Genomic DNA, 25,521 nt, shown 5'->3' on the forward strand with positions numbered 1-25,521 from the left:
CAGTTAGGTTAGTTTTAAATGACTGCCCCATATCAGCAGAACATTAACTCACTATAAGACCCAGAATTCTTCAAAACAGTGAATTCATTTAAAAAAAAGAATCAATTTGAAGGAGTGCAAAAGTTGGTATTTCAAATTTATTGACAGCACTCTAAGATCATCACAAATTCAAAGGAAAGTCAGATTTCGTTTATAATTAATCCAAATATTCAGCGTGTTCGCTTTTTCAATAAAGCCTTTTCCATTTTTATTACTGCTGTGACTTTTAAATGCTAAACCTACCTGCACAGAATTTGTTCTCTATGCCTCTTTATTAATAACAGAGTAAAGGGATATAAACTGACACTTCTGACTAGTTCAAAGGTTATGCAGTCAAATATGACTTCTCCAAAGGCTTGGTTTAAAAGTACTTCAGCCTCCTTTTAAAGCACCATATTTTCATCATTTTTTTCATATCAGTAGGTTCTACTTTGTACCAGCTGGTAAATTACAACTCTCTATTTCTTCCTTTTTTCATTTTAGGAGGGTTAAGAGGCTGAGAATACAAGTACAGCAGTAAAAGGCAGATTGTCTAGCAGTATAGTGAAGTGCTACCAGCTCTCCCTTTTGGGACCCCACCAATTCTTAACACTTCACTTAAAACCTAAATACCTATTTCCCAAGCTCAGTTTTTATTTCTTAATCTCTAATACATAATTGTTTGAGACCAATATGACTTCCACACAAATATTTTAAAGTAAAATTAAGCAGGAAGGTGGTGAGGGGAAACTTTCTAAGTTCCATTTCCTTTTGATAGAGCAATTATACAGTCATTGGTTATTAAACTATAGAAACATGCACCTATAAAGATTTTTATGAGATTAATTACCTGCTCAGTGATCCTCATGTGAAAGTCATGGAAGTCACTGTAGCGTCGATATGTCTTCCACATCTCTTCACTATTTGCATTTCGCCGATGGACTGTGATGGCATACAGGGCGTATGTCTTGCCATGATCATTACACACTCCTGCCACAGCATATGGGTCAGAGTCAGCATAGACTAGTAGTTTTGAAAACAAAAATAAAAAAGGAACAAACAGAAAGAAGGAAGACGAAAGGACACAAACGTGAAGTGAAGAAATGTCTGGAATGACAGACTTGAAAGACAAAAATGGACATGCAAGAAGAAGAGTAAGCTATCCTTTTATCCAAAATACTGTATAAGTGATACTCTCCAAAAACTTATTATGTAAACTTAAACAGAGATTAAGCAGCTTTGAAGTTAGATACGTTTCACTGACATGCAAAACATAAACAAACAGAAAAAATTTCAACTTTAAAATAATGAATAGATCTTTTAAAAAGTATTTGAACCTAAAGAACTCAAGATGGGGATGAAAACCAACTGTGAAATCAGAAGAAATTCCAGTCTGCAAAGTAGTCTAATCATATTGCAAAAGTCTGCCCATCAAAAAAAAACTATAAATACAAGACAATTATAGCAAGCCGCAAGCATTCAGTTTTGTTATTAGCATCAGCAGTTTGTTATTAACTTGGCAGTTTGCTATTAATTATAAGATAAAAAACATTCCACTCACTATTTCAGTCAACAGAAACTATACATACAGACACATATCTGTACATGTATATATACAATATATTCTCTGTGTGATTACACACATTTTATGGAAAAGTCAACTTATAAATGAAAAGAATACAGACAGCTGTCTGAAATAGACACAAGCACCTTTTTGACCTTCATTAATATTTAAGTCCTCTTGGACATTCCTCCTTCACAGAATTTTCCCACTATAGTTTGTTTCACAACTTTTCATTTAGTCTAGAGAATAACCTAGAACCAATATTGTTTACAATGCACACCTTTTAAATTGGCAACATATTGTATCTCTAAGTATTGAACCAACATCCAGTACCCACAATCTTCCCGTGGCTAGATGAAAATACTTTTTAATCAAGGTCTGTGAATTTTTTAAGGCAGCCACACTCCAAAAAATATACTTTTCCTGACAAATCATCGATTTCATCGTCTGTGGTGCTTCCAGTCTTGACTCCTCTGAAGTATACTGCTTATGTCTAAGCAGCCAGGGAGCACCTATAGGATAGTCACAGCTGCTGACAGTGCCTGAATTATACACTAGAAAGGTGCATAGTGGGCACAGAGCATCATCTTGTCTTTGACATCTACCCTCTAGAAGAAGAATATTGAGTGCTGAACCCCAAGAGGAAAGAGCAGGCAGTCAGGATGGTGCCAAGATTGCCCAGAGAATGGAGCCAGGAAATCCCAGCCCCACAGATGCTGCACAAGCCCTATCCTCTACATTCACATTGACCACTTTGCCATGCAGCCACCAGACCACATCTCAGGGGCACTGCTAAGCTGCACCTTTAGGAGAACTGCTTCAGGACAGGAGCGGCAGAAAAGGAAAGAAGTTGTCCTGCTGCCCCTTATGTCATAGTCTCTTAATCAGTATTTATTTTGCAACACAAGACAGTGTGAGTCCTGAAACACATGGAGGTAGATCCTGTTTGTATACAGCCCACAATTGGTTGTATACAATAATTAGCAGAGGAAAAGAGCCTGCTCACAGATGCAAGATGCACCTGCTGCCAAAGCTGGGACTTGTATTTCTTGTTCAAACATGAGGTGAAGAAGAAGATTATACTCAGTTTAATACTATCTTACAATACAAAGTATTGTACATATTCCCTGTTTCAACTGAAGCATTATGGATACACAGAGTCAAGCTGATAGTTATCAACAGATGCTGTCATCAAGACTATAAATTTTACCATTCATGTGGTTCTAAGTTTACTGCTTTTTCTTAGGTCAAAACATAGAAACTTCAAAGTTTAACTCCGAAAAAGGTATCACATACCATTGTAACAAAAAAGCAAAATGTGATTCTTAACTTTCACATTATTTTCCTCTTTCTCTAAGGACTACAATGACACGATGACACTTGGATTGCACAGTGTTCTCACACTGGATTGGAATAACAGTTTAATTAAAATGTTGAGTAGCTGAATTCTCGATCACAGCTCATGTGTCCACTATATAAATGCACATATTTAAAAGCCTATTGCATAGTAAAATCTACCCCAAAAAATATATGAAGCTCAATTTAATTTAATTCACAATTTAATTAACCAATCTCATTTAACTAGAATATTTGCAAATATTATCTGAGATTTTTTTAAAAGATAACTAAAAATGCCACCACTATAAAGACTGAAGTAATTTCCTTAAATTAAGCTATGTCAATAAGGAAACACAAAAATTAGGGGAAAAATATTATAGTAAGGGAAGTAAACAGTCAAGAATTATAATTGCATGACTAGAAAGAGATGGTTTCCAGAATTTCTTTAAGTAATTGCTAAAATAAATACTACTCAATATTAAGTTTAATGAATGATTCTCCAGAGACAGAAGTAGTAATAATAATACTACTACCGTAAACAACAAAAATTAAATCAAGGTCTATCACCCACAGCACAAATACTGTAAAGATTTCCCTTACAAAGACTTAACGGAAAATATGAATTCAAATGTTTTATGAGGTCAAAAAAAATGAGAGGATTAGGATTTCAAGGGCCTGTAATATTAAAAAACTCAAAATAAATGGTGGAAAACAAGTAAGCAGGCATCATAACAGATTCACTTACCAGTATCTGAGATGTATGCATGAAGCTGAACTGTCTCATCAGAAGGGACATTTGAAAGGTCATCTAAGGACTGCAGGGTGGGGGAGAAAGGGAAGAAGGAAAAAATGGGCAAAAAAAATTAGATCAGAGATATGTTTCATTTGAGATGTGTTTGATTAGTCTATTTAATTTTCAAACTTTCAGTTCACTACTCTAATAGAATAGATTAATGCACTGTAACAATGCAAATAAGTGTTTGTACTGCCTGGTTACCAAAGCCTTTATTTTACAGAGTGTAAGGCCCTTCATTTCCCTTATTATTTTCACACACAGTTTTGTGATCACTCATATTTGATCAAACATGTTTGCCACTTTAGTTTGATATCTCAACTCTAATGGAAGTATGGCTACAGATAGTCTTTTACTGAGCATTAAGCAAAAAACCCAAAAAACGTCCCAAACAACTGGGGAGATCAGATGTTGTAAACCTTTTGGTTTTACTTTTATACCATTCTGTTTTCTTTCAAATGACTTAAAACACTACATAAAAGTTACAGTGCAGTTGAACTTGAATAGATTCTCTGCTGTATGTAAAAAAAAAAAAATCCAGCAAACATTCTTCTCAGGAATGTTTTCTGTTGTAAAAAATGAACAGGTACATTCTCAGCTGGCTAATGCCCCGTTTCCATATTCAGTAATTGCTGGGATCAAAAAAAGCCCAATGGGTCTTTTAGAGAAGCTTTGCTATTACATAAAATTATTATATCTGGCTACTAAGATTTAACATAATAAAGCTCTTCAAGTTTGTTGAATGGGCCACTACACGTGTGATCCTAATCTTAAATTAGCAGCTGGAGCTGCTTAAGTAGAATACACAGACACTGAGATCCCAGCTACTTTATATATTTTATCCCCAAATTTTAAAATTCTCCAAAGAAACACATTCAGAAAGAATATAGCTATCTGCTATCTTTTATCATTTAACTAAGCCAGTTTAACAGTGACTTGCCATAAAAAGTTACCTACAATGGGAATTACAGGGTAGCAGTGCCATGCCTATGTTAAACTAAAACCTCAACCTACATCAATTCAGTTTCCAAAACTCCTGTTTCCTTAAACATAAACAATCTATGTAATTACTATTAAAAGACAGGTTCGACTTGAAAACATAAATTATTTAAAGACTCTGTTCTTGCCCCTTCTTCATCTGAATCTTTATCAACTCCACAATATCCCAACACAATACTCCACTCCCTCCTCTAGGTCTCTGCAGGGAATGGCTCTTCTCTGCCTCAACCACCTCAATCAGCCTCTGCCTAAGCCCTCACCATGGAAGGCAAGGTATGTAACATTTCTGTTATAAAGTCTAGATACTGAATTTAATTAAAATTAAAAGGGTCTGAACACAGAAACTATGCTTTAATATGTATTGCAGTAAAGAGTCTCCTGGGTATCATTCACCTTGTAGACTTACACTACTGAAGTCCCAGACTGAGAAAAGGTAGAAGAAAAAAAAGCTTATTTGGGAAATCTGTTTTGCCACTGCATGCTACTGTGCTAAAAGTTCATGTCTGTTGAACGGTAGAACAGATGAATTCACGCAAAACTATTCTGATAGCAGACGTCATCATTACCTCAAGAATTCCCAAATCTATAAGTTACTGGATACTGGAGAATATTCTGGTAAAGTATCACCATAAGTGGGCTGTTCCTTTAATCTTTGCCCTTGCTTTTGGCCATTGTTGGACATAGGACCAGACCTTCTCCAACCTAGTCCATTCTCAAGCAAGTCACCCTTGGACAGCAATGATGCTGGTAAGGTGTGCTGCACTATACTGCAGTGTCCAAATTTAGGAGCAGACTATCACCTGAGACTGGCAAACAGCAAGCATTTGTGGAAGCTTGGATAAGTGTTTGACATTCTGAAAGCTCTAGGATTTGATAAACAGTAAGATGGAAAGGATGCTATAAAAGAAGTCAAGTAACAGTCAACTACTCAAATATTTTCTTTGCTACAAAATACCGACATTAAGGTAGTGTTATATTTTTTTAAAAAGCATCATTACTTCTTGTTTTCCTGCTTCTCCTCATTGTCACTCAAGTTCAGTTTTCTTTGTGATAATTGAATGGGGTTCAAGCTGACATATGGTAATGAGTGCCAGAAGTTCAACCCAGCCATTTCTGCTCTTCAAGGTCTTGGAGAGGTAACACCTGTGTAACTCCTTCTATTTACTCAATACAAAAACAATATGTAAAGCTCCTATTATGGATCCATTTAGAGGAAATCTGCAAGAGTCTATAAATATTTACAATGGTTATATACCCTCAAAATGTGCCCTACTGGTTTAATACAGTAGACTAATGTGCCAAATTAAGAGGCAGAAATTAAGATATCTTTGTAAAATAACTTTTCCTCAAAATGGTTTTAAGCCTCTCTTCCAAATTCTTCTAGTGAAAGTATAAACTGCAGGTGAGGTATTTTATAATAGAAACTTTAGGAAACACTTGACTGCTGTGGCAAGGCCCTATCCGCAACAATTAATACAAGCAAATGAAAAGGTTGAAACGTGAACAGATAACACAACACACAGACATTTAATATGATCTAATATCTTCGCCATTAGGTATATTCACAGGAACACAAGTTAATTAAAAACTCAAAAATATCACACCACAATTCAATCTTATTTAATACATTGTCATTAGTTACAAGTACAGAAATTCCCTGACCTTTGAAGTAACCTCTCCAAGGTTTATTTTTCTTGGTGTAACAGACAAACACAAGGGAGCTAAACTATGTGTACAGAAATTTGCTCTTGACATGGAATTCAGCCAGGAAAAACTAATCTACCACTATTCAAGCACCTGTAAAAGCACTGAACACCCTGAACAATACAGACTACAGAAAAGTAAAACTAGTTCTGCATAAATAGAAATTTATTATGCATTGCTGCTGGAAAGTTCTTCACTCTTTACAAAAATAATAGATGTAGTATTCTCTAAATACCCTTTTTACAACAGAAACAAAAATCAAGACTTGGAAAAGTCCCATGCAAATACCTATTTATATTGCAAGAGTGCTTGATAAAGGCTTTAAGACTTTCTGCCTTAGCTGGGAAAGTCACATGAAACTAAGCAGCAGATAACCACTAGCTAGATAAGCCACCAAAATGACAAATCCCCATCTATAAAATATAACTCTGATAGATCAGAACATTATTAGAAAAAGTACCTAAAAAGATCTTTCAAATATCTCTTAAGAGATCAGTCAATTAAAAGACTCTCTTGTGAAATGTTACCAGAATTGTATGCAAATTTATAAAAAGTATGGCCAAATTAAGTTTTTCTTCTGCATCTACCAGAAGTTTGCATAAATTGTATCAGCTAATATTGTATCAGCTAATGAACTCCCCTTTTTTCTTGCATTTCAAAACATAAACAAGAGGAAAAGAGTAGGAAAAAAAAATCCCAGTTTAAATTAAAACAAACAAACAAACCAAAACAACAAAGACCCCAAAGAACACAAAAAACTAAACCCCACAAAGAAATAAACTCCACACGGAAACACATTTACATTAATGTTAAGTGTATTCCTTTACAAAATACACTCTTATTCCTCTGCATGTAAGCATGATCTAATCAATGCAGTGGAACTCAAAAGGAGCTACAGCATTTTCCAAGAATGAACTATAAGAGCCTATGAATCACATAAGCCAGGAAATTGCATGCAGATTGTAAATATTTATGTAAATTTTTATAAAATTAAAGGGTTTGGAAACATACTCTCATATGCTCAATTGAACCTTGCATACCTTATGGCTCAGCTACACATAGTCTGAAGAAACAACTGAGAGGAAGGGTAGGATATACATAAAATTTTTTATGATTTTTCTTTTTAAATAACTGTATAAGATTTTTGGTTTTGGTACATTCAAAGAAAAAGTTCTGACCAACTGACACAGTCAAGAATCACTTAAAAAAATACCAAAAGTTGAACTTGAAATTGGTCAGATTAGAAAACAAAGATACATTTTCAGAATAAACTCCGGATACTTTCATGTTTCCAAATCAAGTCCAAATGCAAAAAAAACCCCAAAAAACAAAACAAAAAACAACACCCTACAAAAATCTAATTAAATGGCTCATTTAACAGTCTATTTGAATTTAATCCTTTGAGATTTCTGTTTCAAAGGATTTGTTTTCACGTAACTCCAAATTTATCTCTATTTAAGAAAACCAAACAGGGGATAAGAAAGTATGCTTTGCATAGATTAACTGTTTCCGTGAGAAACACTGCAAAATTTCATTAAACATCATAAAGTAAAAAAAGGGACAGTTTTATCTTATGGAGGAATTAAGAACTTGTGTCTTTCAATTGGATTCAAGAACTTTTTCAGAAATTAAACTGCAGTGAAGCAAAACCTCTAATGTACAGAAGTTAAATTATTTTATAACATTTTCTGTGCTGTTGACGAGAAAAAAAAGTTCAAAAAATCCAAGCACTTACCAGATTTATGCTGCTAGTAGGAGACCCATTAAAAGACTCTGGGAGCAATGAGGAAGAGGAAAGGAAAAAACAGGTTAGAAGCTTTTTCCCTGTTGTAGGGCCACACACAAATAAAAATGCATGGACAAAACATTATGGAAAACAAAGGAAAACTGTGGTACTGGGCAAAATGTTGCACCCAACATACAAGTGTTTCAAGCTTCCAATAAAGATACCTACAGAAATGCAAGATTATAAAGGTATAGATACTAAATAAATACTCCAGGTAACATTTTTTAAGTTTATATGTCCAAATGACATTGCTTCATTAAGGAGTGAGTTTCATAGTTAAAACAATTTCCATTGGATTTGTACTTTAGTTACAAGAACAATGATTTTATTTTCTTTAAAAAGCCACATCTCCTAAATACTTTCAATCTCTATTTCCAGAGGAAGAGTATAGTTATATATTAAAACAACTCAACATATTGAAAAGTCTGAAATATTTTGTAATAAAAAAATAGAATGGAAGAGTTGCATATTTAGTTTAGCAACACACTTGTTACCAAGACCTGACAAAACTTTATATGAGATTAATAAACTTACTACAGAGAAAATCCTGTTTGAGTTGCCAAACAATTTACACAAAAAAGCACAAGGAAGAAACATTAATTTAAATATCAGAGACACCACAGGAACAATTTAATTTCTTAAAAACAGTGTGGATAATTTTCTTGTTTTCATTTTAAAGCAGAGAAAAGAAGAGTCCCAGGAAATAGCCCTTACAGATATAGAGCTCACCTCCTTCACCATCATCTGATCCTCTGAAACTAGGATCCTTCAGCATATCCAGCTCAGCTAACATACGCACATACAACACATTCTGTTTGAACGAGGGGTAGAACCTTTCATCTCGCAGCATCAACTCGTACACCTTATTGAAACAAAAATGCCACCTTCAGAAACACTTTTAACATTTTTTAATTAATTGGACTACTTTCCATAAATTCTACTTGAACAACATGTATCTGTGCATATGTGTCTCTGACTTACTCTTAATGGAAAAGTTATGAGAGCTAATTGTGCCAGAAGTGTAACAGTCTCAGAAAATATCTCACTAGTGAGACGTGCACACATAGGAAGGGAAGTAGCACAATAGCTGTAAATGCTTCCATCCTCTCCTCTTAACCCTTCCAATTGCACCATAAACATATTTGGTCTTTATCCATTTCATAACAGGTTATCTCTGAGTCCTTCTTTGTTGACAAACTATAAAGGTAGACCTGTAAACACTCAGGGCAAGAGGGGAGAAGAGGGAACGGATGGGCAGGAAAACACCATATGCTACCTTCCTGACAACTGCCAGTTTTAGTCAATACGGTACTACCCCGCTCAAAAAGATTAAATAACACCACTTCAAAAAATGTAACTACATAGCCTATGTAGTATATATACATATACATATGTATCTATACATAGCAGAAATTATTTCATAATGTTTGGATACTCGTGTCAAGTCCAGAATATTTTAATGATGATTTTTTTTCATGGAACACTGTCAAGTGCTATCACCTGGCAAGAATGAAAAAAAAAAAAACCAACAATTCATGCAGGTCTGAGGAAGTTCATTTCTTTTGCAACACAAGAAATTTATGCTCTTCAGCATAAATTGTCCTTGTAGCCTACTTTGAACGATACAGATTTCGCAAGGTGCTTCCATTAGTCTTACATGTGGGCCTCAAGTACAACAGTGTGATTCTATGTTCTACAGCTCATATCACTAATTTTTAGTATGAATGAGAACACTAAATTAATGACCTTAAGTAAAAACCTCTCAGACTGGGTATGGAAGTTACTGTGAGAATATTAAGCACTCACTTTTCCTTTTTAAATACGTATATTAGACTTGAGTGATAAAGTCTACGTACGCAAGTCATAAAAATACTGTTTTTTTCTTCAGTACTTGCTGCTTCTGACTCCTACACTGGGTAGGTTTGCAGAAACAGACCAGTCAAATTAACTTCTGGAAAGAGATATAGAATTTGGGACCATCACATCAACCTTTGAAAAACAGAGCTAAAACTGAATTAAAACTGTACCTCTTAGTTATTCTACACGTGGCATGTTTCTTAAATTGGTGCATAAACACAAATAAAAATACCATAATTCTAAATTGTGCTTCATAATTAATTTCATACAGTTTACCTACTCTTTCTGTCTATTGCTTTGAAAACCATGGGCTAAGTACAAGTTGACAGTTTAGAGCATGATTTTTACAGAAGAGAAAAATGGTAACAGGTTTTAGATATTTGAGTTCCTTCTTTTTCAGTGTCTGTAAAGATGTCTAATACTCTATACCATTAACAGTTCTTATGAAATACAGGATGAATAGGGTATACCTTTCTCTGAATGTCATCAAAGATTTCAGGTGTTGGATCCTCATGGTTCAGTGTTTCTGCAAGTTTTGCTACTAAGTTGTCATCAATATTAACTCTCGGAGATGCCTGTCATAGAGATCTAAATCAACTTTTGCAGCATAAAAATAAGAAAGTTCTATTTTCACCAAAAAAACCCCAATCCAATGCTGCAATTCTTTAAAGTTAACGAAATTTCTTCTTGATGAATATCTCTATTAACTCTGTAGAACATACAACAGGAGTCAGATCCCATTCTCCCCCCCAAATCAACTTCAGAGTGTGTATCTAAACTTAGAAGTCTCAAGAATAAACACTAAGAATTGCCTCAAAAACAAATAATGCATACTACTTTGAAGCAGTATCTAAACCAGATTTACTAAGACTAAAAACAGATTTTATTTATTTATGAATAGAAAGATCTAGATTCAGAAATCAAGAACAAGCCAGTAAGAAAGTAAATGGATGAAGCCCTGAAAAGTCTGAGGAAAGGCTAACAGTTTTTCAACTCTGCCAATTTCCGGAGAGGTTACTGTAAACATAGTAACTTTTTATGCAGACTCTATCACAGCTACAAGCATGCTAGTAGCAAGCATCATCTATGAGATTCCCAGACATTCCTTGGTATGAGATTTCAAATCACTGCCCATCAAGAATTCTTTTAGATGGGCCCAAATTCACACACTTTCCCCATTTTCTGTAACAGAGACAGAGAGCCAGCACTGAACCAGACTCAGCACAGCTTACTTGATAGCATAGCTGAGAGGTTGAGTTTATCAGCTTGGAATAGATCTAGTGTTAGGTGGCTTCTGACTTCAAACTGGTGAGCAGTCAGCTCAAGAGCAAGTTCTGCACAGACCACCATGATTATAGACTACTGAAGTGAAAAAATAAAGTAAAAGAAATTACATAGAAAGAGAATGCTACTAGATATTTGAGGGATAATTTCTTGAGGAAGCTTTCGAGAGAGAAGTGATTTTTATGCACACACAAATTTAGAACAAAGATGCTTTGTTAACACTAGTGGTTCCTTTCACAGAAGAATACATTACTGCCTATTAGAAGATATCCAGTGGTGATATTTGAGCAATTTACACAGACAACTGTAGAGAGGCACAGGAAATTATTTCATTTGAAAACCCAATCTTAATCCAAGTTTAGACAAATACTGGGCTCCAGGGGGAGAGGCAAGGTTGGAGGGCAAAGTTAAAGGAAGAGAAAGGGCAGCATATGAAAAGAGACAGCATTTTTTACTCTGTCTTCACATTGTCTCTAGTTTGTCTATTCTAGAAAGTCAGCTTCTGAGGAATACATTCAGAGCATTTGACAGGATAGTCATTGGCAGTATGAGCCTTTTAAAAGGAGAAGGAGAAAAAAAAAAGAGGATGGCGTTTTCTTCCTGCTTGACATAAGGAGAGAGAAGATACACAATAGCTCACATGTAATTCGTAAACCACTTGTGCTACATCACAACCATTTCATATTAACTTAGCTGTAACTATCAAGTTATAACTTATTCCTACCTTTTCTGATAAATATTGCTCATAAACTCCAAATGCAGCTGCCCTTAATAGACCCTTGGTCTGATTAGTCTGATGTTTTCCATCTTTCTGCCGGCTTTGAAGTACCTCCAGCTGTTGCTGTGCCGTAACCCTGTATCCTTCCACTGTCATCCAGAAAAACAGATGTGCTTGGCCACCAGTCTGCTGCATGTAATCTACAGAAAAGAGACACCACACAACCGTAGTTACTGTTGTGTATCTTAGAATAACAATTCTCTATGACTTTAACTACACATGGAACTCCAGGATCTGGTTATATATCTGTAATACTTGTCATACAGAGTCAATAAAAAAATTACTATATACAGATTGGTGATAATCAGTAAACAAAACCGAGAGCAAAGTCTAGGAACAAAGCACTGAATCCTCAAATACACATTAAAAAGTGAATCCATCATTACTGTGTATATAACAGGCTTGTACAGCACGATACAAACAAAGAGGAAGTTCAAACTGGAATTCTAACAAATCAGGTTCATAGAATAGGCTGGAAAAGATGCTCAAGACCATCAACCTACCACTGCCAAATCCACCACTAAACCATGACCCTAAGCAATGCCACTAAGATTGCAAAAGTGATTGTGAATAAGTGAAGATCTACATGTTTTTTAAATACCTTCAGAGATGGTGACTCCACCACTTCCATGGGCAGCCTGTTCCAGTGCTTGACAGCCCTTTTGGTGAAGAAATGTTTTCTAATATCCAATCTAAACCTCCCCTGGCACAAATGGAGGCCATTTCCTTTTGTCCTGTCACTTGTTCCTTGGAAGAAGAGACCAACCCCTACTTCACTACACTCTCCTTTCAGGAAGTTGAACAGATAAGGTCTCCCCTGAGTCTCCTTTTTTTCCAAGCTAAACAATTCCAGCTCCCTCAGCTGCTCCTCATAAGACTTGTGCTCTAGATCCCTCACCAGCTCCATTGCCCTTCTCTGAACACACTACAGCACCTCAATGTCTTTGTTGTAGTGACAGCTCCAAAACTGAACACAGGATTCGAGGTGTGGCCTCACCAGTGCCAAGTACAGGTCACTGCCCTGGTCCTGTTGGCCACATTATTGCTGATACAGGCGAGGATGCCATTGGCTGTCATGGCCACCTGGGCACACAGCTGGCTCATGTTCAGCAGCTGCTGACCAGCATCCCCAGGTGCTTTTCCGCTGGGCAGCTTTCCAGCCATTTTTCCCCCAGCCCGTAGCACTTATGTGGGGTTGCTGTGACCTAAGTGCAGGACTTAGCACTTGGTCTTGTTGAACCTCGTACAATTGGCCTTGGCACATCGATCCAGCCTGTCCTGATCCCTCTGCAGAGACTTTCTACCCTCCAGCAGATCAACACTCCCAGCCAACTCGGTGTCATCTTCAAACTGACTGAGGGTGTTCATTTCATGATCATTTTGCCCAAGACAGTCTCCAGCCATCACATCACCCACAAGTCCTCTGTTTGCAAACAACAGGTTCTGACTGGCACCTTTCTAGGTTGGCTGCCTCACCAACTGTGTCAAGGAGTTATCTTTCACACACTTCTTGAACTTCCTGGACTGTTTCCTCTCTGTTGTAATGTATTTCCATCTACTGCATTAAAAGGATTATCACCACAAACACGGATATTCTTATTAATGGCATTTAGCAATTCCAAGCATACAGTTCTGTGAGTTAGCATACTCTTCATAAATAAAACAGAACAGATAAATTAACGCTTACCCATAAAAAATTGTAGTGCAACATTGTCTACCAGAATATGGTCCAGAGGGACTGTGCAAAGTTTTCCAAAGTTTGCTGCCAGTTTCACAGTATCTATTTCCTGTAAGACACAGTTCACTATGTTCATAGGCTTTATTTTTTTAATTAGCTTTTAAAACTTCTACTTACCACAAAGTAAACGTGATTAAAAAAAAATCACAGATAATGAAGTAGCCTTTCAACGATTAGCTATTTTCACAATCACTAATAAGTGAAGATCTAGATTATAAAGTCACATTCTCATAACTATTTGTCTTCAACATAGGCTACAGTTATTCTCCTACATGAGAAGTTGTCTGTTAATACTACTGTTCTTGTAATACTATACAGGTCAATTTAACCAACAGTGACACCAGCAGAAAATTAATTTACAAGAAGAATTAATTTCAGCATTTGAAGGGCTGCAGATTACCACAACTTAAATTCATCTCTGTCCAACTTTCTTCTGTCAATATGACATTTCTTCATACTACAGTAATGCTTCTGGGTCCAGCTGTAGAATCCTTTAACATTTTAGCAGTTAATATGTCCAATATTACATTATCTTGGAGCCACATCTAGGTCCAATTAAGAGAGTCAAGAAACTAAGTGAAGTCAAACATACCAACTCTGTCAGCCTTAAATTACAGAACAAGCAAACAACAACTAGTCAGTCATTTGCAACTTCACTCTTTCAGAATGAAAAAAAAATTTTAGAACACTTACTTTTCCTGACTGCAACCTCTGAATTCTTGAATCACATACTTTTATAACATATAATAAACTGTTTATTTGATTTTTTATAGTGTTGATATCTGAAAGCAAAAACAAAGAGGATTAAGCAATGCAAGTGAGTAAATAAACACTTGTTCTGAAATACTCTAAAAATATCATTCAAAAAGTGACAATTCGCATATAAAACACATCACCTTCAAAGAGAAGGTTTTTTTCAGTTTAAATACCTTACTGACAGAAGTGAACAAAAAATACTTTTGTCTTCCCTTTTTCAGATTAATAGGTAACTGACTACCCATTGATACCTAAAGCATTACTGAAATTCAGAACCACCAGTCAAGCAGTTTCGATTTAATAGAAATGCACTAACCTAACCAAATAGCCTATATTTAAAACAATCAAACACACCAATCAACGAAACACTTATGAAAATTTAAGTTTTAACACTTCACCTGTAATTTATTTATTTTTTTAAATAAAATATTTTATACTACACTGCATCAGAGCTTTTATTTTCTAAATTTTTGGAATATTCTTCAGAGCTTATGCTGGTAAACACATTTCATGTTTCACAAAACAATGCAGCACTAACCATCTCCCGCCGTATCTAGAGATCGAAGATATTGCAGTTCTTCACTTGCTTTATCTTTCACTGCTTCCAACTCTCCTATATTATCACTTAATTTAATAATATTCATAAAGGCCTCATAGTTACAGTTGGAATCACGAATCTGAAACACAAAGTGTTACACTGTGAGTTATGCAAAACATCTAAAAGCACACAACATGATTTTTCATTAAGTGAATTACTTTGATACAGCACTGCAAAGTGGCATTTTGAAAGCTCTTTGATGCTTCTAAACATTCCTTTTGATACCGAAATTTTATGTTGACTAAGAAGGAAAAAGCATGCATAGTCAAAACCTATTTCACACCATCATTTTCTCTTTTCAAGAAATAAAACACAGACACATGGAAAGTCCATCAACCTACTTAATGAAGATCTTCTCCAAAACCAAATCAACCTTATTCTGCTATTACCTATCTCCTTAGCTAAGTAGGCAGAAAGTGGTGAGACCACTGCAAAAGTTCAGCTTTACAAAGGTCTCCTGCAAACCCAACATTACGGTTTCTTAAGATACAGAATTACAAAGAGAATTAAAACATTCTATAACGTAATCATAACCTACAGAGGCATGGGAAAAAAAAAGAAAATAACTGAATTAATATCTTCTCTGGATTCCTAATTCAGATAGCCTTGCAAATACTATTAAGCTATTTCAATACATACTATTTTACCACTATTGGCATAGAGTGAACCTGCTCTAGGGACTCAAAGGAATTTGTGTGAGTGAAGGAAGCCTGCTGTGCTGCCAAGATCACTAGAAACTGTGTTGTGAATGCAGCATGGAGACCAGGGGAAGATTGGCAGCTTTATAGCATGTGCATGCAGGTGCTGAGGGTTAAGTTCTAATGTTGTCTTTATTATCTGAAGCCCAAAAAAGTCACTTCACCCACATCTCTTATAAATGCTCACTTTGATATGGAAATGTAATACTTGTCTGTACCACAGAAGTGCATTGACATAAGTTGCATGAAACAGAGAGAATGAAGACCGGATACCATTGATCAAAGTTAATGGAAAAATCTCCATAGAAATTTGGTTTTAGAAGTAATAGTACAAACAATACTTGAACTTCAAACATTTTGTAAAAATGTTAATTTCACAGTGAAGAGAGAAGTTGGAATTAACTTCTAATTTTATGTTGAAGCTTTGTATTTTATTGCAAGAGAGTTAATATCAAACTTTGGTATGCCTAGAAACCTAGAATTAAACTTCTCTTTTTCAAAAACTGATTTTTTTATTCAAATCTGATTTTATGTCAAAGGTTCCAAAAGGAACCAGGATTTATTTTAGTCATCTCTACTTATGACCTTAATTTCTGCAACAATCTTCATTTCATAAGACTTGTATTAAATTTTTGAAAGCATTTATTTTTCCTTATCTTTCCCCCAGCACACTTACTTCCTCATCTCAAAAAGCAATTTTGAAAATTAGTATTTGGGACACGGCCATGGTAATAGAAAGCTTTATAAAAAACTCAGAATTCTATCTCTGGATGCAGCCAGGGGCAGTGCTCAGTAAATAAAGAACAAGGACATGTTACAAATAAAGAACATGCAAAGGAGGAAAGGGAAATCAAAAATTGAAAAGTCTGGTCCCTATGAGCAATTTTTTTTCTTACTAAAGCTATGTTCCTGTAGAATAGCAGAGTGTAAATTTTTACATGAAATGGAGGAGGCTGGAGTGAAGGAACATAGGAACATTGTACACATACACTTGATTTCATTCCATAATTCCATACATAAGAACTTAGAAATGCAAGAGTGTTTTCAGCATAGTATTTGAATGTAGACTATAAGACTACATGAATAAAAATAAAGAGGACTTCGGGAAAGAAAAATTAAATTTGATTCATGAATTCTAAGGGATAATAAACTATAAGAGCAACTTTTAACTTGCTTTGCAAAAAATCAGTAATGTTAATTAAAGCACGAATATTCTCTTTATGTTAACTTTACCATGTAATACTACTTTTAAAAGTTTGTGGGCTTTTTTGCAGGTGCACTAGGGAGTTAAAGGCTTTACTTCTTCCCATTCACTTATATTATTAAGGGTTACCACAAATAGTGCTAAAACAATTGTCCTGAAATTCCTTAGCAGAAAACAAAAAATAAATCTTACTACTTTTCATTCTTGAGGTCTCTTAAGCTTTAAAGGACAAATTGAAAACACAATCAAGGGAAAACTTCCACAGTTACTGTCATATTTCCCAAACAGTCAAGTAAAACAGTCAGTGGAGTCAACTTTACACTTTGTCATACATTTGTCCTAAGTCAGGCAACTTTTGACAAGCAATCACAATGAAGAGTGCAGATAATATAGATAGAGTGTGAGTGTATGTGTGGGTGTATAAAATTCAATACAGCAGCCATAAGTTCACTATCTGCCAATATATCCATTGGTAACTTTTATACCAGACATCTATCTGCCATGATTGAAGGGAATACAGGTAAAACTTCATATGAAAATATTTTGGAAATAGCAATAATTTTAAACATCTTAAATCTTACCATCCATATGACATACTGATTAATATAATCAGGATCACTGAGCTGGTTTATTAATGGAAGAAGAATTCCTCGGGAGAGGATTTCCTGAAAAACAAAGGATAATAAATCATTTCATACATTTATTCATAATGCTAATATAACTGCAACAATTTAAAAATCACTGTGTAGAAACTAAATAAAAAACTGTAATTACAGAAAATATTTAATAGGTACTAGCACATTCTCTTCCAGTTAGCATTACAAAATGTTAATACTTCAAGAAAAGCAACATCCATTTTATTATGCTTTTCTAATGTTGCTAGAGCTAAAACAACCTTCAGAAACATTTCACATAAACTGCTCTCTGCTACTAAATACTTATCAAGACTCTACTGCAGTTAAAATACCCTAATATTAATAGATCAATTTTAGACAATAAGAGTAGTAGATTAGATCTAAAATTTTTTGAGATTAAACCAAAGAATTGGGATGGGTTTTAGAGTCTGTATTTACCCTGACAAAGTATCGCATGATCTTGTTCTGGAAGTCTCCAGGAGGTAGCAATATATACAGTAAAACCTCACACAGATCCCTTAGGAATCCTAGAGAGGGAGAACAATAATTTTATATTATATCACATCTTACCTGATGTTATAAAATCCTACAGATAAATCCTTAATTTTAATTTCAAAGATACAATCATATATATCTTACAGTCCAAGCATCACAGTAGCACCTTTCAGATGGAATATAAGCAGCATTGATGTTAACCTAATTGAGAGAGATCTACCTAAAAACCAAGACAACAAAAGCCGAATTCCAAGATTAAAAAAAAACCAAGCAAAAAACAAACCCTAATATATTTTCCTTACTTTATATTTACAGGGTTTTTTTCCCCCTCCTTCAACACTTTGCCTAAAAGGATTAACTGATTTTTTTTTTAATGAAGACTACAGAGTAGTGATAAGGAAGGTACATCTAACAAAAAGCAGTAAGAATCTATAAAACCATACCCTGCCTCCCAGAAAACATGTTTCCATCTTAAAATTATTCCAGTGAAAGGAGCAAGACTTACATGTGTACAGGCTTCATTGTAATTATAGCAATAGTATGTACAAATTAGAGTAAATATACATGTATAGTAGATAATCTCACTGTGAAAGTCACATGCGAAGATTTTAATATATTTCATATTGCATACGCAACTGTTAGTATTTTAATTTAGTCTCCCATTATAAAATATTAACTCAGAAGATATTATTAAGAGACCTTCTTCATCTTTGGGAGAAGTGCAGACTAGATCACGACAGACTTCTTTTTCCATTTCAACTTCAACCTCAAAGAATGTATCTACAAGTTCCTCAGCTTGATCTATACAAACGAAAATAAAAAGAAACATACTTTTGTAAAGATTAGAAACTTGAAAGCAAACTTCAATTATAAAATATTTCACACATGTAAGATACTGGTCTACTCAGACTCAAATAAAAAAATATTTTACGTTACCTTTCATCTGATCGCCTTTCTCTGCTATCCTTTGCTGAGCTTTTCTGAAAACTCGAAGATGAGTGCCAAAGTCATCAACAAGTCGTGTCGTGAAATAAGGCTGCCAATCTGTTTCCTTTGACCTATTAGACAAGGACATCCAAGAAAATGAATTAATTTATCCTGAACAGAAAGAACAATAATAAATTTCTACTTTTTTTCCTCCCTGCCAAGAACAACATTGATAGTAAACATGATAAAGCAAAGAAATAAATCAGTCTTCTAATTGCCTATTCACTGAAAACAAACCAAATATTTTAAAATACCGCTCCTGCACTACATTAATATTTATGCATTAGTATTTGGGATAGTGTTCTGATTCATGACATTGCCAAATATCTGTGAGAAATCCTGATATAAATAGTTTACAACCTAGAATTAAAATACTCTCCAGGTCTTTTTCAGCCATACTTTCTACCATTTTGGAAGCACCTAAACAAAATAATTTTCTTCTGAATTTGCAGTATATGCACAAGTGAGAAAACACACATTTCACTTGAAACTAAAAGTAATCTAATATTATCAACAATTGATTCCACAGCTTATATGAGGTAATTAACGTGCCCTCCAACAATGCCCATAGGTTTACAACAGAATACAGTCACTGTTACATTTGCATAAAACTATTTCCTTATTAGTATGAAAAAGATAAAGAGATATTCTTATGATGTCTGTGCCTTACTAGCCAAACACAAAATGCGCTTGTGCATTATAGGTTTAATGAAGCTTGATGTCAGTGATGGCCCTTCCCTGAACTAAGTATTCTACTACCTGCACTCTCTCAGACACCTACATTGTTATAGCAGAATCCTTCTACAAGACTTCCCTTTTTGTGTTTGCTCCCTCGACTGCTCTTTGTTCCCTCTCGAAAGGAATAAGGAACTTTGGAAGAAAGGGAAGTCTACTGCAAAATCTAGATGAGGATAAGAAGCAGAGCTGTCCCAAAGGGCAGTCGATAATCCTGCTCCACAAACCGCACAGTGATCGAACCGCACAAAACCACTAGGTGGCAGCCTTATACCAGGCTCCCAAGTGTGCAGCTCTTATGGAAAAAAAATTCCCCCAGTATTCATTCTCTCCAGAAGCTCACAGGGCTATATGAAATTAGAGGCGATGGTGCTAATCTAAACTGTTTCAGTTCTATCCAGCTACAGGCATTATAAATACACTACATCATCTTCTCTGCAGAAGAACTGCTGCAACCCTGTGAAATTGATTCGCTTTGTACAGCAGAACAAAACCGTACAGGAGCAGTGCCTATTTTTGAAGAGCTATAGTGCTGTAGAAAAGAAAAATAAATCTGTTATAACTTGACCTGCTTTGACACAAACTCAGTGACTGACACTGAGCAATGAAGTAACTTCGTCCAACACACAAAAACATTGAGGCTGGGTAGCCAGGTCCAATTCATGTAACCCTAGGTTTGGTTGCTGTAACATATAGTTTATTTAGCATAGTTTTCACTATTTTCAACACTGTTTCCTAGGATTTCCATTATTCCACAATCAGTAAGATTATATTATAATGAATTTTTCTCCATATTAAACCTAAATCTACCTTCAACCCTTCTTGCCAGAAAAGTACCCATTGTTCTTACATATTGAAGAGCAATACCACTTTTAAAAGTTATCTGAGCTGATACACAAGTTGAATCCAAGATTTTCAGATTGACTTACCTTGGGAGTGGCCCTACTCTTAAATGAAACAGACCTGAGTACAAAGACGTGATGATTCACAAACTCAGTGCTTAAGTTGAAAAAAAAAAAAGCTATTCAGTAATTTTAGTCATTAATCTGAATTTGGAAATGGCCATTTTGCAAAAGACCATGACTATAAACATCATCATCTCCATTATTTCCTTAAGGGATGAGCACAAGATTGTCATTCTGAGATTACAATCTTTAAATTTTACACATTCTTTCTGTAAAATGTACTGAACTATGGCAATAGATAAACTTAAATCACTTATCTACTACCGTAAAACCCGCAGTGTATTGATGTAAACACAAATAATCTTACCTGGCAGAAAACTGAACAAGTGCATACTGAAGAGCCTGCCTAATTTCCAGAAGAAATGATTCATCATCACTTAGTGTATAATACCAATACTGCACATAGTCTCTCAGGGAAAACTGGATTACCTGAAATTGAAAGGAGAAAAATAAATATGAACTCATGAAAAAGGACTAAAAAAGTAAACAATAGGTTTTTCTGCCCGATAATGCAAGAGCACTTATCTTAAATGGTTAACACAGTGAACCATACTCCCTTACTATTATAAAATCATGAGTGAAACAATATATTCACGTACTGAAACCTCTTATTAATACTCGTTTCTACATATCACTACCACTACATTGACAGACTATAATATGTGGAAAGCATACTCAAATGTTGCCCAGTATCCTCACCCATTCTCAGTGTTTTCTCACTTACCACTCTCAAATATGATAAAACTTTTGAAATTCTATTTGTTGCTGAACTACTTATATATTACGTAGGCAGTATTTGAAAAAAACACAAACAAAAGGTTAAATAGTCCTGGTTAGAACTTACCTGTTGCAAAGGCTCATCAATTATATTCGCACCTGTCAGTCTTCTGTCAATCTTAATAGGTCTGGCTTCACGTTTCATTTCTTCTATGCACTTGAAAGAGATTGGGAAATGTAACTTTGCACATTTTAGCTCTAATTAAAAAATAGTTCTACTGTTTATGATACATATACCTTCAGTAATGACTTTATACAATGTTTTCCCTGTTACTATAATTTATAGAAAATAAAGAGTCACAGAATGATTTGAGTTAGAAGGTCATCTAGTCCAATCAATTCCCCTGCTCCCTTTGACCTTGAATGTTTCCAGGGATAGGGCATCCATCACCTCCATGAGAAACAATAATATCTGTGTTTTTCACTACATAGTAAATAATGGTGAGGAACTAACCTAAAAACCTTCTTCTTGCTCACTGAAAAATAGCAAATGTTTGCTAAAATACTAAATCAGAAGGAAATAAAACTTAAATAGTCAGAAAAGGAGGGAAGAGGGAGACATGACAGCAGCACAAGATAGTTTTTGTGCAAGACTCCAGTTCCCTACTTGATTGTGAAATATCAGGGAGGTAATTTTCAGTTGGGTTTTTCTCATTTCTTTATCCATCTCAATTTATTCTATATGCCGGAAGAAAAATTACTCTTTTGTACCATTGCTACTTGACAGATGAATCTTTGGAAAGTAGTTGATGAGGGGGGAAAGAAATTACTCTATAGAAGGACTTGCAACTCAGAGCAGTTAACTCCAAGAATGACCTCCACAGAGCTGAGTTTAGGCAAGTGACATATTGAAAAAGAACACCCTTTATCAGTGCTTCTCTAAGTTGAACTAATACAGTCTCTTTCTACACAGTTCTGATCAAATATGCAATAAACGCCTCTATTTTCACAGAAATAACAACACAACAACTTACACTACTGTTCAAAATAAGCAATCGTTTTTTTTGTTCTAGAGAGAAATTTATTACTATACTGGAAACATAGAAGAACTGCCAAAACCATAAATGAAGACATTATAAACCATACATCCAGTGCTTCTGTTCTGTGTGACTCTCCCTAAGTATCACTCATCCAAATCACTTAACAGTGAACAGCAGTGAAATACCTGAGACCAGAAAAAAAATCAGCCAGCTACTTAACCAACTATGTACCACAACACCAAAGTATTTTGTTGCAAAATTCTCTATATTTTTTAACTTTCAAGACAAGGGAACCATTCACTGCTAATTTAATATGAATAAAATTGACTCACATTCAAACAATACCCCAGCTATACACTCATGAATTTGTGAAATATTTTTGTCTTGATGGTTTCAAAAACACCAAAATGATACAGAACTGAATAATGAAATACTTTTACTAAGCACAACATAGTTCAAATTGTGAAACAAAGTTGTTAAAAGAGTATTTTGATAGACTGCATCCACAAAACCACATTTGGAAAACACAGAGGAAAAACAGCAGCAAAAAAAGGACCAGCCACAAGAAAGAGAGAGAGGAACACACAGAGAATATGCAAAATTATTACGTAAAAATCTAAATGTTCATATGCTCACAGGATCCAAGTTTTGGCTGGAGCTTCAGGAATTCATCTTATCCTACCTCCTGCTGAAAGCAGAGCTAACTACAAGGTTAGACCATTTTTTCATATTCTTTTTCTCCAGAGAAACATTTATGTACCCGCACCATAATTTAATTTGCTTTTGATGTGTCTGAAGACATCTAAAATTTCAAATATGTGCTTTTATTCCACTACAGGTACAACAGTTGACCATAGTCTCACTTGGAAAGCACTGCTGGTTTAAAGTCTGCCTCCCAGACACAGACATAGAAGACGAACTTAAAGGAAGGACCACACGCACATGACAACAACTGCTCTATTTAACTGTCACTTCACACACAATTATCCTGATGCACTATACCAGTATTAAATCATGACTTAGGAAAAACAAGCATCACTTGTTATCATTAAATTTGACACCTCCTTACTTCATTTTAAGCAGGTAGGAAGCACTCACAAGGAACGTGAGACATACACTCCATGAAGTAAGATGTAGCACAGAGTAAAGAAACCCAGGCTCCACAAACACCTAACTGCACTGAGTGAGTAGCTTCAGACTTTTGCTTTGCTACACTAAAAGATATTTTTTAAGTCCTTTTTTGAAACTATGTTAGGTAATTGTTAAATACAAAATATGCTTAATTTGTACTGTGCCACTATTGCCCAAATCACGGTCACAGGATTTTATGAGCAGACAAGGCACTTATTTACTCATCTGCATCAAATCCATAACACAGCATATGACCCACTGACTTAAAGAGATTCAGAAACTAGTCAGGGATCAAATATGCAACTAGCACTTTTAAGTTGTTATCACTGTTATCTAACAGTAATTTGGCAATCTTATACTCAGTCTACAGAAACTCCTTGTCTTTTGGGCAAAGCATAGAGACATCAATTATGATAATAATCAAACATCCCGCACTTCTGTTAAAGTTGGAGTGAATCTATAATTCTAATTGAAAAGAGCATTCAAGTTAACAGTTCAGAAGGCTCTAAACTTGCCCTTCGTTCAACATGGTTTTAATATAAGCCTGCAGACTTATCTTGCAGAGCCAGTACATTATCGCACCATAGAATAATAGAATCAGCCAGGTTGGAAGGGACCTCTGAGATCAAGTCCAACCCTTGATCCACTACCACCACGGTTACTAGACCATGGCACTAAGTGCCACATCCACTCTCATCTTAAAAACCTCCAGGGACAGAGAATCCACCACTTCCCCGGGTAGCCCATTCCAATGCCTGATTACCCTCTCTGTAAAGAATTTCTTCCTAATATCTAACCTAAATCTCCCCTGGCACAGCTTAAGACCATGCCCTCTTGTCTTAATGATAGCTGCCTGGGAGAAGAGACCAATCCCCACCTGGCTACAGCCTCCTGTCAGGGAGTTGTAGAGAGTGATGAGGTCTCCCCTGAGCCTCCTCTTCTCCAGGCTGAACAACCCCAGCTCCCTCAGCCTCTCCTCATAGGACTTGTGCTCAAGTCCCTTCACCAGCCTTGTTGCTCTTCTCTGGACCTGCTCCAGCACCTCAATATCCTTCCTGAACTGAGAGGAAGTATCATTGAGTATGTTGCTGACACAAAAGTTATGTAAGGCTTGCAAAAAGAAAAGCAAGTCCAATTCTAATTTTTAAACCTCCTTGTGTGTATGCAAACAAATAAAAATAGCAGAAAGATACACGGTCTTCCATCAAGTGTACATTAAGTATTTCTCCTTAATGTGAAGCTTTCGTTATATATTCACTAATAAGTATAATAAGCAGCAATCAGAGAAACCTACTAGCACCGAATCCTGTGTTGTAACTTATAATACATTCTACATGTTATTTCCATCAACAATTTTGGTGCTCTGTATTATAAATAATTTCTGTAAAATCAAGCACTTGAACATTTATCCTAGTCTAAAAAAATCTCTAAATAATAAAAAAACCTCAAAACAATCAATAAAGTTCTGATTGTCTTTGTTGAAAAGAGCTGCTTATTTACTTCAGATTACTTCTCACAGTAACATAAAAAAATTTTATATTAATGTGAATTCAGTTTCTATTTGGTTCATGGAAGAAGTATAACCTATATAGACTAGCCACTAGAAAAAATATTCCTAGTTCAAGACCACTTAGGGTCACAATGGTTTTAAACATGAAAACATTACTTTCCATATAGATAAGTCAGCAGAAATTTAATGCA

At 35.2% G+C, this 25,521-nt stretch overlaps 1 protein-coding gene across 2 annotated transcripts in view; it reads right to left on the reverse strand.

Annotated features, from left to right (window-relative positions):
• Positions 1-25,521, reverse strand: part of SNX13 (sorting nexin 13) — a 67,046-nt gene that overhangs the window by 14,009 nt on the left and 27,516 nt on the right. Inside the window, exons 4-18 of one of the 2 annotated variants that reach the window (XM_027684649.1) lie at positions 21,777-21,866; positions 21,240-21,361; positions 19,182-19,303; positions 18,945-19,046; positions 18,189-18,277; positions 17,697-17,780; positions 15,154-15,292; positions 14,553-14,641; positions 13,809-13,908; positions 12,068-12,261; positions 10,530-10,634; positions 8,932-9,064; positions 8,152-8,189; positions 3,666-3,735; positions 869-1,008 (exon numbers count right to left, since the gene is read on the reverse strand). In XM_027684649.1, coding sequence (XP_027540450.1) covers positions 869-1,008; positions 3,666-3,735; positions 8,152-8,189; positions 8,932-9,064; positions 10,530-10,634; positions 12,068-12,261; positions 13,809-13,908; positions 14,553-14,641; positions 15,154-15,292; positions 17,697-17,780; positions 18,189-18,277; positions 18,945-19,046; positions 19,182-19,303; positions 21,240-21,361; positions 21,777-21,866 — 1,617 coding nt within the window. Of the gene's footprint in view, positions 1-868; positions 1,042-3,665; positions 3,736-8,151; positions 8,190-8,931; positions 9,065-10,529; positions 10,635-12,067; positions 12,262-13,808; positions 13,909-14,552; positions 14,642-15,153; positions 15,293-17,696; positions 17,781-18,188; positions 18,278-18,944; positions 19,047-19,181; positions 19,304-21,239; positions 21,362-21,776; positions 21,867-25,521 lie in introns of both variants that reach the window. The other variant, XM_027684648.1, reaches the window with a different exon arrangement.

The sequence above is a fragment of the Neopelma chrysocephalum genome, unplaced genomic scaffold (genome assembly GCF_003984885.1).
Source record: "Neopelma chrysocephalum unplaced genomic scaffold, ASM398488v2 Primary Assembly neopelma1_67, whole genome shotgun sequence".
Lineage (NCBI taxonomy): Eukaryota > Metazoa > Chordata > Aves > Passeriformes > Pipridae > Neopelma > Neopelma chrysocephalum.